At 37.6% G+C, this 13,761-nt stretch overlaps 1 protein-coding gene and 1 long non-coding RNA gene across 2 annotated transcripts in view; one reads left to right on the top strand and one right to left on the bottom strand.

Annotated features, from left to right (window-relative positions):
- Positions 1–3,185, bottom strand: part of crlf1b (cytokine receptor-like factor 1b) — an 18,046-nt gene extending 14,861 nt beyond the window's left edge. The window contains exon 1 of the mRNA XM_055004969.1: positions 3,050–3,185. Coding sequence (XP_054860944.1) covers positions 3,050–3,107 — 58 coding nt within the window. The 5' untranslated portion in view covers positions 3,108–3,185. The remainder of the gene's footprint in view (positions 1–3,049) is intronic.
- On the top strand, positions 3,089–13,761 carry LOC129347502 (uncharacterized). Its single transcript, XR_008599633.1, has 3 exons — positions 3,089–3,226; positions 11,506–11,566; positions 13,395–13,761. It is a non-coding gene; the product is annotated as an uncharacterized LOC129347502 (long non-coding RNA).

The following is a 13,761-nucleotide window of genomic DNA, read 5'->3' as shown; positions in this document are numbered from 1 at the left end:
TAAGGATTGAAAAATTGTGATTTTTTAAAAATTGTTATTTTACAGATTTTCCACATTTTGTTACAGATACAAACTTGTAAAAATCACAGAAAATTTTATGTTTGTACTTTTATTTTTACAAATGGTAATTCATTCTTGTACAATATTTAACCATGCCAATTAAACTGTATTTAAATTCACAAAAATATCATTATTTTAAAGATAGTTGCTGTTATTACAGATAAAAATTCAGAATAATCACAGAAAAATGTTTTATATCTTGACTGGAGAAAAACAAAAGGTCAAAACTGTAAATAATGTCCACATAAAAAAATCTATATTTTCACAAATAGTAATAAGTTCTTTTTCAATGCATGGTCAAAAAATACACCATTTTTGTATGTATTTTATATATCCATCCATCCATTATCTATACACCGCTTAATCCTCACTAGGGTCACGGGGGGGCTGGAGTCTATCCCAGCTGACTCAGGTGAAGGCAGGGGACACCCTAGACAGGTCACCAGTCTGTCACAGGGCTACATACAGAGACAAACAATCACTCTCACATTCACACCTACGGGCAATTTAGAATAATCAATTAACCTCAGCATATTTTTGGACTGTGGGAGGAAGCCGGAGTACCCGGAGAAAACCCACGCATGCACAGGGAGAACATGCAAACTCCATGCAGAAAGATCCTGGGAAAGCCGGGACGCGAACCAGGGCCCTTCTTGCTGCAAGGCGAAAGTGCTAACCACTATGCCACTGTGCAGCCCGTATTTTATATATATTACTGCAATTTAAAAAAACAAATAAATAAATAAATATTTTTGGGATATTTGCAGTAAATTTGGACTTTTTTTTTTACAGCTTTGAACATTATATTTGTACATTGTTCTCCCATTTTGTAACAGAATTGCTTTCTGTCAAAACTGCTGCCAGATTTCCACCATTTTCTTGCAGGATTTTATTTTACAGTGCAGATTTGAGTAATGAGACGAGTGAGGATTCACCTCTGGGTCTCAGTAAGTGGGAGTCACATTAAACATAATGCTAATTATGAGTATAATGTGTTTTTTCAGCACACATGAAGAGGTTATCTGCAGATCATTTCTCAGCCGTATGATAATTCATCTCCGCCTGCTGCTGGATTCACATTAGCTTCATGCAACAGCGCTGACGGTTTCAATTTATCTCATCAGTTTCATTGTAATAGGCCTTGTTCTCCGTCTAATCCACTATTAGGTACAAAGTCACACCTAATGATTGCACATGGATTTATTTTAATGGAAAATGATACAATTAGGGTATGATTCAATGATATTTTAAGCCTGTAATCTTGCTGCAGTCTAATGTAATCGAATGACTCCCCAGGATTTCTGTAATATTGAACAAGGTTTTCTGAAATAAACAGCAATATGGTGGATAATATAATGTTTTACATGATATTCGTGCTATTTGTGCATCACAGATTTTGGACACTGCTGGATTTTCTTGCAATTTCTTGATTGAACACAAGCACATTTCCCTTATCCAGAAAGTTAGAGCTACAGCTGAGTATTTTCATTGCTGTGTCATAACCTGCTGTTGATTAATTGGTTACTTGTTTGATCAATAAAATGCCAGAAGACGATGAAAAGTGTCGATCAGCGTCTTGTCCACAAACTAAAGATGTTCTGTTTACTGTCATAAAGAATAAAATAAACCTGAAAATATTCACATTTAAGAAGCTGGAAATAGAGAATTTTGAGCAAATAGTTGTGGATAAAAATTAATGATTGAGATGACTAATCAATCAATCTCTAATCAAGCTTTACTGCTATCCCTATCGATTTTTGTTTTTTGTTCCAAAAACGTTCTGGGAAAGTTCTGCAAAGTTCATATTTCAACAGGACATTTTCTGTTAGTTCCCACAATGAGCTTCTTAAAGGCAGGATATCTGAGGACTAAAAATTATCTGGAAAACATTTTTTTAAATGTTGATTTGAAAATATCCTTCCGTTGTTATCATGGAACATTGTGAGGATGCTTTACAGGAGAACATTCTATAACATGTTCCCTCAAATCATTGCCAAGACATCCATTTCAGACCGAACGTTCCACCTGTGAGGATATATGACGTCACAGGAACATTTATAAAATTATTTGAGGCCTATTTTTTTTGTGATTCAAAAAGTGTTCTTCTTGTTATCATAAAACATTGTGAGAATGCTTTACGGGGGAACGTTCTACAGCATGTTCCGTTAAGAACCCCCCAAAACATCCACTGTAGACAGAAAGTTCTACCTTGTGAATATAAAACATTAAAGAAACATTTCATAAAAATCCTCTCAGGTCTCGACAACATTGGAAGAACATTTTTGAATGTTGGTTCAAAAGAATGCTTGAAGGAGAACGTTCTGTATCAGGTTCCTCAAGAACATCCATAAAACACCCTGAGAACATTGTAGACAGAACGCTCCACCTCTGTTAATATATCACATTTTCTAAAAATCTGAGGCCTCAAGAACATCTGGAGAACATTTTTTGAACGTTGGTTTGAGAACATTCAGATTTTGTAAAAATTGTGGAAGAAAATCTGTTCCTTTGAATGTTAAGATTAAAACATAATATTAACTATAGAGGAACATTACAGATAATAAAAACATTTCTTGAATGTTCTTTTAACATCTCTTGAAAACATTTTCTTTTTATAAAAAAAAAACAAAACAAACAAAAAAAAAAACTAGCAGGTGATGTTAACCAATGTTGTGGGAACGTTTCCTGCCAGCTGGGATTACAGGATAAAATACAAAAATTCTATCTATATTTCCATCTCGTAGAAAATGTTTCAGGCTTTTTCTGGAAAGCATCTTATTAGAAGAAGAAGAGTTTCTGTGGCTACACATGGTTTAGAGCGTATTATTTCTAAGTATTCTAGGCTGGGTGATAATAACCGCTGGAGGTGGAACTTGTAAACGACTCTAATGAACTTATTTCTAACCCGAACAGAACAAACCATCTTCCTGTCCGTACAGGAAGGAGGTGAATCTGTCCGTCTTTCCTTCTGGAGAAGTTTGGTACTTACGCGTCGAGCTGAGCAGCACATGTGAAACCAGGAGGAGAAGCAACATGAAGGGAACCATGGTCCTGTCAGCCGGGTTTCTGCAGCTTTCTGTCCGTTTCCAGCTTCCAGGGTCGTGGAGCAGAAACCAGAGCTGGAGGAGGACTGAAAGTGAAGCGAAGGAACTGCAGGAAACACGAGGTTTGTCTCCCTTTAAATGCAGCTCCGACACTCAGGTTCGCCGTGTTCGCTCCTCCCTTGTTTTCCCACAAAGTCACAAATCATTAGTGCTCCTCAGCCTGTCCCTCCCAGACACACAACACAGACACACAACACAGACACACAACACGGACATCAGGCTGCACAGTTTTACTGTTTTTATTCTCTGTAACCTGCAGCTGGCAACTCCAGGTGAGGTTCTGATGCATTTTACCAAACTTCCAGGTGGTCAGTGAACAGAAATAGTTCATGGGTTTCACTGACAAAAAGCACAACTGAATATCTGGAGTTCTGCTCAGTAGCTGTTGCACTTAAACAACATGAGAGTTTATTCAGTTTCCTTTTTCAGAATCAGAAACAGCTTTAATGGCCACAACATACAAGGAATTTTGTGTCACTCTAGGAATAAGGAAAAGATAATAATAAAATAACTCCAGAAAAAATAAAAATGCACTACTGATCAAAAGTTTGGGGTCACCCAGACAATCCCATGTTTACCTTGAAAACTCCCACTTTTATCCATGTGCTAACATAACCAGTGTTGGGAGTAACGCGTTACTCAGTAACGTGCTTCTGTAACGGATTACAATTTTATGGAAGCAAATCAGACTCATCAGATTCTGAATTTTAAAAGCTGCTGAATTTCTGATTCTGAATTTTAAAAGCTGCTGAATTTATTACTTTGAATTTTTTTACATCAAAATTACGTATGTGAAGTTTTTATGCCTGAATTTAGCTCATCAAAATTCTAAAAACCAGTTAAAAATTCAATGTCTTCAAAATTCGCCATCAAAAAAATTCAATGTCTTCAAAATTCGCCATCAAAAAATTGGATGTGTTCAAAATTAACCATCAAAAAATTCAATGTTCAAAATTCGCCATCAAAAAATTCAATGTTAAAAAATTCGCTGTCAAAAACTTCGCTGTTCACATCCGGGGGACTCAGGCATAAACAATCAATCCTGGCCAAAATCGAACCAACGCCCAGCCAATCACGTGGCGCTCCTCCGATCATGTGACGCAGACGGTTCACCTCACAACACCGGGGTCAACCACGGCTACCAGCATGAACGACAGCTCTTCAGTGAGTGTGTTAATCCTTTTTGTCCTGTATGTGGTTTGTTTTTGTGAGTCAGTAAGCTGTAATTCATGCCGTTAGCCGCGCTAATACATACATATATATATATATATATACATATATACATATATATACATATATATATATATATATATATATATATATACACATACACACACACACACACACACACACACACACACACACTTTATACTGTATGCCAAATACTGTCAGAGCAAAAAATATTTTTAAATTGACTGTCACTGTCAACCTACTTCAACAGGCATTTTTTTGCACATTGAAATATGAGGTTGTTTGAATGACACTATCTCAGAACAATGATGAAGAATCTATAATACTGAACAAGTAGATCAATAATCTCAGATTATGGGTGAGTTGAAATATGAAAGAAATGAAGTGGTCTATGAAAAGCCCAGTCTTTGAAACCTGACATGCTGTTTTGCATAATTTCTTTGTAAATTAGCCCTGCATCCAGTCATTACCATGAATTTGGCATAATGGAACCATGACTACATATATTGTTCTGGAGATAGTGGCATTTTTCCAATGGCAAATTTTCATCCTTTGACAGATACAGTAGTGGGAAAAAGTTTTCAGGCACCCTTAAAATTTTCCACAATCTCAAATATTATCGTGAAATATTTGTTGGAAAGTCTTTTGTGTTTCAAATGATGCTTTTGTTTATTGTTTACATGAATAACAAAACTAAATTCTACCAAAATGACCCAATACTCAAAATTTCTTATTTTTAAGGAACCAATCAATTTCAAGTTTTTATTGACTTTTTTAGGATTTGTTTCGTATTATGGCTGTGACTGAACTAATAGAAATGGCATTTGAAGACCTCAGAGGGATTCTTAATGCAATATTTCACAAATGTATGAGATGTCCAAAAACTTTTTTCCACCGCTGTATTTAATCGCAGTCGGATATGCTTATGTTGGCAAGACAAATAAATGAAAATTTCAGGCTTTTATCTTGAATTATTCTTGAGATATTATATATATATTATATATAGCCTCAAATTTCAATGTGAGAAAAAAAAATACTGAAACTAGGTCTACGGTCCACTTAAAAAAATCTAAAAGTATTTGACATACTCAGCTAATATTTCACAGATACCATTATCTATACATGGGACAGACATATTAAGTTCCAGTAAGTTGTAAAGGTGCTCTAGGGATGTGACCATTCTTTGTCGCCCAGCTGCTCCTCTCTCAGTTGCAATCTACTGATTCCTGTTTTCTATTTCTGAGCTGGTAAGATGGTGTAGCTGTGTCAGTGCATTTAAAATAGCTGGGCAAACTTCTACTTGGTTAGATAAATCATTTAAAAAGACAAGTTCTTGTGTGCAAGTGAACTCTAAGAAGTCCAGATACAGACGGATGCGTCCGAGAATATGCTCCAAACGAGAAGAAAGTCTCACATAAAGATGACTTAACAATAGTTCCTAGAACAGAGAAAAACAAAGTTATATAATGCAAACCACCAATGGGATAAATGACTTAACCTGAGTGAAAGACTAGACTGCCTCATTAGACATTTCTTTTAGAACAAATTAAGAGGAGGTTACACATACTAAACAGGAAACAGTTGAAAAAATGGGCTGCATTTATCTATCATTGCACAATAACTCTTGATACAGCTGTGAAAGAATGGTCGGCTATGAACAGAGCAGTCTAGGGCAGTTCATTTCAAGCTATTCGCTCACAGTTGTAACTACTTTGACTGCACAGTTTAAAACCTTTCAAGATCAGGAGTAATTTAAAATGAATCAAACCAGAACATTAACTTGAGCAGAAAACACACATAATAAACAAAGTGTTACCTAGACTAATTCAGTTTGCTAGGTGACCAGTTTCTTTACACTGCTCTGTGACTTAACTGCATTTTCGGGCGCATAAATCACACTTCCACCCATTTGTGCGTTTATAAAATTGTTACTCAACTACCCAGCTGCAGAACGTGCTGTCTGTATGACCTTATTACTGTGCTAGCGCGGCTAGCGCTGTATTAGCGCGGCTAACGCTGTATTAGCGCGGCTAACGCTGTGCTAGCGTCGTATTAGCGCGGCTAACGCTGTGCTAGCGTCGTATTAGCGCGGCTAACGCTGTGCTAGCGCTGTATTAGCGCGGCTAACGCTGTGCTAGCGCAGCTAACGGCATGCATTACAGCTTACTGACTCTCACAAAAACAAACCACATACAGGACAAAAAGGATTAATACACTCACTGAAGAGCTGTCGTTCATGCTGGTAGCCGTGGTTGACCCCGGTCTTATGAGGTGAACCGTCTGCGTCACATGACCGGAGGAGCGCCACGTGATTGGCTGGGCGTTGGTTCGATTTTGGCCAGGATTGATTGTTTACGCCGGAGTCCCCCGGATGTGAACAGCAAATTTTTTGACAGCGAATTTTTAGGGTCCGAGCACCGACGGTGCGAAGACCCTATTGGAATGCAAGGAATTATTTATTATTATTATTATTATTATTATTATTATTATTATTATTGTTATTATTATTATTATTATTATTATTATTATTATTATTATTATTATTATTATTATTATTATTATTATTATTATTATTATTCTTTCTTTGCCCGCCGGGAAATTGCCATTTTTGGCGGCCTTATCATACCCCAAAACGCGTGAAACTTGGCATGCTCATCAGGACTGGCGAAAAATTTGATATTTTATGGGAGTTGCGCATGTGTGTGGCAAAATGGCTCCATAGCGCCCCCTGGAAAATTGAAAATTTGGTCATTAGGCCAACTTGCACGATGTTTCATGTACAGCTACAAAATTTTGTTTGCATATTCAGCACATCAGGAAACCCAAAAAAGTCTATCATGACAACGCCCTAACACCAACAGGAAGTCGGCCAGTTTGAATTAGCTGTAAATTTTTCAAAATTAATAACTCATCGGGGATAAGTCCGAGAGACCTCAAATTTGGCCAATATATGCAAACACGCGACCTGATGAAAAATTATCAAAATGTTCATTTCATTTCAAAGGGCGTGGCCATGGTGACTCCCAAAAAAATGGATCCTTCGCCATGAAACAGGAAGTGGTGTCTAACTCAGCTGTACATGGTCCAATCTGCCTGAAATTTGACATGTGTGATCAATGTCCAGGCCTGACAATATCCATGTGGTTATATACATTGACAGTCATAGCGCCACCTTGTGGTAGCAGGAAATTGACATTTTTCACATTTTGATGTACTATTCTTAGCACGTTGACCAGAATCACTTCAAATGTGCTGACATAAGCCTGAACACATTGATGATGATCCCCAGAGAAAATGGTGACTCGTCGTCAAGGGGCGTGTCTGTGGCGGCGCGGCGAATTTCGATTTCTCCCCATGAAAATTGAATCATTAATATCTCAGCTGGAAATGATCCAATCTGGACCAAACTTGATATGGTGGACACCAGTCAGGTTCTGAACACATCCACATTCATAAATTTAGAAATACTCATAGCGCCACCTATTGGCAACAGGAAGAAATTGTCATTACATTTGCACCTACCATTGCCGGACACTTTGTCATATCATCTTGAAAATTGGTCAGCTGAGTGGTCAAGCAAAGACGATGCCACAGTGTGAAGATTTTGACGATTCATAGAACGCTGTTGCCGTGGCAACGCATCGTTGCCAGAATAAACAAAGTACTTTTTGACAGGTTAAAAATGGTCATATGCTCGCCAAAATTGCCACACTCATCAGGACTGCTGAGATATTTGATATTTTAGATGAATTGCACATGACTGTTGCAAAATGGCTCCATAGCGCCACCTGGAAAATTTCAAACAGTTACTACGGCCAGTACGTGTCACCTAGAATTATGAAACTTGCTAGGCATATGTAACTCGTCAAGATGCACAAAAATGTAATTGACACCCATGGCCAAAGTCAAGCAGGAAGTCGGCCATTTTGAATTATATGTCATATGTTTTGACGATTTGGGGTCATTTTTAGACATTTTCAAAAGCTATAAACTCAAATAGGGTAACACTGAGAGAGCTGAAATTTGGCCAGGATGTACTCCAGGCATGGGTGATCAAAAGTTATCAAAATGCTCACCTGAAGTCTGAGGGCGTGGCCATGGCGGCCTCGTGAATTTTGATGCTTCGCCATGAAACATCAACTGCTGTGTAACTGCCCTAAACATGCTCCAATCTGCCTCAAACTTTACATGTGTGATCAGAGTCCAGTCCTGATCACATCCATAGGCCGACATTAACTCTCGGTCGTAGCGCCACCTGGTGGATGGAAGGAAATGCTCTATAACTAGCCTGGACATGGTCCGATCTGCCTGAAATTTTACATGTGTGATCAGAGTCTGACCCTGATCACATCCATAGGCCAATATACACTCTCGATCACAGCGCCACCTGGTGGATGGACAGGAAAAGCTGTATAAGTAGCCTGAACATGCTCCAATCTGCCTGAAATTTTACACGTGTGATCAGAGTCCGGCCCTCGTCGCATCCATAGGCCGACATGCACTGTCGGTCGCAGCGCCGCCTGGTGGACGTGCGTGGATTCGCCGACCAGCAAGGATGCGAGGACCCGTCCAACGCTGCTTGCAGCTTTAATTTAACATTGAATTTTTTGATGGCATATTTTGAACATTGAATTTTTTGATAGCGAATTTTGAAAACATTGAATTTTTAACTGGTTTTTAGAATTTTGATGAGGTAAATTCAGGCATAAAAAATTCACATATGTAATTTTGATGCAAAAAAATTCAAAGTAATAAATTCAGCAGCTTTTAAAATCCAGAATCTGATGAGTCTGATTTGCTTCCATACAGACAGACAAACAAACAAAAATGGCAGAGGAGACGAATTCATTTATCTGGTGGAGATACACACACTATTTTAACTATGTCACCCAAAAAGACAAAAACGTGGTCGTGGAGTGCAAGCTTTGCCTGGGCAGCAAACATTTGTCAATGGCAGCCAACTCATCCTCCAACCATTTGAAACATTTGCAGCGTCAACACTCAACTGTTAAGCTTGTCGCTAAAGAGCAACACAGAGGCTGCCGCCTCCGACACACCGACACGATACAAGCAACCTCGTCTCGAATTACGCTGTCAGGTAACCCCAAAGACAGAAATAAATACACTTGTTGCGGCATACGTTGTGGAAGAGATGTTGCCTATTTCTACAGTAGAGTCACCGCTTTATTATATTATTTGGAGTTTTGCACTACCAGCCAGTAGTCTTGAAGACTATACTATTGTCCTGGCTGATTCATGTTAATAACACATTGTTTGAACTAGTTTTAATTACTTTTTTTAAAATGACTTCAATAAAACAAACATACATCTCTGACTCTCTTCTGTTTATTTTTTGGGATGCGAAGTAATCAAAAAGTAGTGTAACTTAGTTACTTTCTTGAGACAGTAGCTAAGTAATGTACCCAATTAATTTTTAGAAAAGTAACTAGTAGTTTGTAACCAATTACTTTTTCAAAGTAACTTACCCAACACTGAACATAACTGCACAAGGGTTTTCTAATCATCAATGAGTCTTTCAACACCATTAGCTAACACAATGTAGCATTAGAACACAGGAGTGATGGTTGCTGGAAATGTTCCTCTGTACCTCTATGGAGATATTCCATTAAAAATCATCCGTTTCCAGTTACAATAGTCATTTACCACATTAACAATGTCTACACTGGATTTATCATTCATTTAATGCTATCTGCATTGGAAACAAACTGCCTTTCTTTCAAAAATAAGGACATTTCTAAGTGACCCCAAACTTTTGAACGGTAGTGTAAATACAGATATTTACACATTTAGAAAACAATATATATACACACAGCAGTGGAAATTGACAATAGCACAAGTGAGAATAGTGCAAAAAGCAAAGAATATTGTACAGGTGCAGTATTGTGCAGAAATTAAATGAAAATTCAGCTGTATTTCAGCTGAGAATGGCTCAGCTGTTTAGTAGGGTAAAGGCAGTGGGAAGAGGCTGTTGGTTTTTGTGCACAGGCCTCTGTAGCGCCTGCTGGAGGGGAGAACGGAGTTTCCACAGTTTATGTTACTAATTATCTGATATATGCATAGACTAATATGAGTGTGGTTTAGATTTGGTTGATTATAGTGACCAAAGTTCAAAATAGCTCAGGAGACAAAATACTGCGTGTTTGAGGGGAAAAGTTCACCCACAGGCAAAATATACAGTTTATTTATTATTTCAATACTGAAAATATTCTGTTCATGTGTGAAGGTGATTTAAAACCAATTTTGGTACGATTAAACGTGTTTTCATTGTTAGCAGGTTACCTGTTGCCATTTTTGGGTATTTATTTACAAAATAATGCACAATAATGTCACTGGTGCAAATATCTTGATGTGCAATAGAAACATCTCCCAAATAAAAAATCTGATATGAGAGAAAAATATTCGGATTTTACAGGTCAGACTTTTCCAGGAAAATAATATCCAGCAGCTTTGGCGGTAACTAATGATTTAAATGTAGCTGATGAACTTGACTCTGTGACAGCTCACCTGTCTGAAGTCAAGTACACAGTGTGTTTTTGGGGGAATAATTTATATTTACATGTAATTTCTGAAGTTCCTGCAGTAAATGTGTGTAACTTTCTAGATTTGCATCCTGCTGCTGTCTGATGCTGCAAGGATTTAATAAACTCAGAGGAAATATTCCTACAAACAGCTGGAAGCAAGAAACTAAACCTGAGCTTCTGATAACGCCTTAAGGTCTGTGTGTGTGTAACAGATTTAAGAGCTTGTGTGTGTGTGTGTGTGTGTGTGTGTGTGTGTGTGTGTGTGTGTGTGTGTGTGTGTGTGTGTGTGTGTGTGTTCCCGCGGCAATGTGCACCGAGCATGCATACTCTGGCCAGAGCTGTAATCTGCATGGCCAGAGGTAAGTTACAGTTTGACCGTGCTCCTCTGACAGAAGTTTTTATAAGTTATTATTTGTGTCTTAAGTGTAGTGTTAAGCGTTGTGCGTGATTTTGTCTAGTGTGAAAATAATTTTAAGTCATTTTCGTGAAGTTTTGTTGCTGAAATATGTGTTTTTATTGCAAGGGTGGGTGTAAAGCTAACTGCTAGGCTAACGCTAGCAGTTAGCCTCCCTTGCCATTCTGAATGTGTGCATGTGTTTTTTTGTCAGAGAGAAGAGAGTTGCCGCTGAAAGCACACCAGCTCATGTGTGATTGATTTCGTTCAAACAGGTAAGAGAATAGCTGTTATGTTACTTGTTTTGTTCTGTAATTAGTTTTCTGGATGCTTTTTATTTATTCTGTCGCTAAAATATCACATTTATTTGAAGGTATTTTTCTAAGGATTATATTTGCATTAATATTTATTTGTTTTGATTTATTCTTATTGATATGTTTTGTAATTGCTTCTTTTGTAAGACATTGGTTGTTTTTTTTCATATTTTTGTACAAGTATATTTTATGCGAGAGCTGTAATCTGTATGGCCAGAGAGAGAGAGTGAAGAGAGTTGCCGCTGAAAACACACCAGCTCATGTGTGATTAATTTCATTGAAACAGATATTAAAAGTGATCCAGACTCAGACCCAGCCCTGAACTTCATTTTCTGTGACACAACGCAGAGAAGGAAAACCAAACCGGTTACATGTGCACGTCAGCTGAAGGCATGAACTGTGTCTCTAGAACTCTGAGATGTTTACGGAGAGGATGCACAACTAACTGGCTGCTACTGTTTACACAGTTATCTAATGCTGCTTTCACTTGCACATCAATATTGTAGATGCATTCACTGAAGCTTGGACATTGGAGCGTCAGTGAATGAACTTTGCCTTACAGACCTGGTTTGGTCAGTGACATTTCAGGGGTAGATTCAATCAATAAGCGAAATATGAAATAAGCGACTGTATATGGAAGTCAGTATTTAGTAGATTCATCTCTGGCCACGGCTGCAATGTTAGCCCTGTGTGGACAGATCTCAGTTAGCAAATCTGCAATATTACCAATTCTTCTTAGCAAAACGGTTCAAGCTCAGTCAGGCTGCCACTGAGTTTGTGAGTAAAGAGCCCTTTTTAAGTCCAGCCAAAGATTCTCAGTTGAATTAGGGTCTGGGCTCTCACTTGTCCACCCCTGAACATTCACCCTGTTGTCTTTAAACCGTTTTTGTTTAGCTTTGACTGTATGATTTAAGTCATTTTCTTGCTGGAAAACAAATCTTCTCCCATGTTGCTGTTCTGTTGCAGACAGCGTCAGGTTGTCCTCCAGGATTTATATATACTTTGCTGCATTCATTTTACTTCTGTCTTTATAGTTGGCTGTCAAAAACATCACGATGCTGCCACCACCGTGCTTCATGTTTGGAGTGATGTGTTTGTGATAATGTGCATCTACATGCAACCTCTTTTCAATATCCCGTTCACTTACGCCTTGTACATATACATTATTGCACTACTTCATGTTGATGTAGATATTTATTTTGTTCATAACTATCTATATCTATCTATCTATCTATCTATCTATCTATCTATCTATCTATCTATCTATCTATCTATATATATATATATATATATATATATATACATGTGGACAAAACTGTTGGTACCCCACGGTTAATGAAAGAAAAACCCACAATGGTCACAGAAATAATTTGAATCTGACAAGAGTAATAATAAATAAAAATTCTATGAAAATTAATGAATGAAAATCAGACATTGCTTTTGAATCATGGTTTAACAAAATTATTTAAAAAAATAAACTCATGAAACAGGCCTGGACAAAAATGATGGTACCCTTAACTTAATATTTTGTTGCACAACTTTTTGAGACAATCACTGCAGGTGGCTCCTTCAGACGAGTCATGGGTGTCTTGGTGGCCTCCGCTCGTCTCTTGTTTGCACAGTAACTCAGTTTTTGAGGACAACCTTCTCAAGGCAGATTTACACATGAGCAATATTCCTTCCATTTCTTAATGATGGATTTGACTGTACTTCAAGGGATTTTCACAGACTTGAAAAAGTTCTTGTATCATCCACTGACTTAAGATTTTCAATAACTTTTTTTTTACAGAGTTGCTTGGAGTTCTATCCAGGAGTACTTATTCACCATTGACTGGACCTTCCAGATACAGGAGCCTTCATACCACAGTACTTGAGACACATTCACTGCACTCAGATGATCTCCATTTCAATAACTGTCTGACTTCTAGCACCAGTTGGCTGCACCTGTTTTGAATTACTTGAATCACTTTTAAGGGGGTGAACACTTAGAATAGAATATCTTTATTGGCATTGCAAATTTGCAATGAAATTAGTCAATAATCTCTTAGTGCGTAATGAATAAATACAAAGTGTGTCGTAGGAATTGCTATTAGGTGAGTGATTCACTTATGTTGATCATCATTACATATATTTGAACAATAAATATTAATTATATG

This window comes from Amphiprion ocellaris, chromosome 2 (assembly GCF_022539595.1).
Source record: "Amphiprion ocellaris isolate individual 3 ecotype Okinawa chromosome 2, ASM2253959v1, whole genome shotgun sequence".
Lineage (NCBI taxonomy): Eukaryota > Metazoa > Chordata > Actinopteri > Pomacentridae > Amphiprion > Amphiprion ocellaris.
The sequence above is the reverse complement of the archived record's forward strand: the minus strand, read 5'-3'. Positions and strand labels throughout refer to the sequence as shown.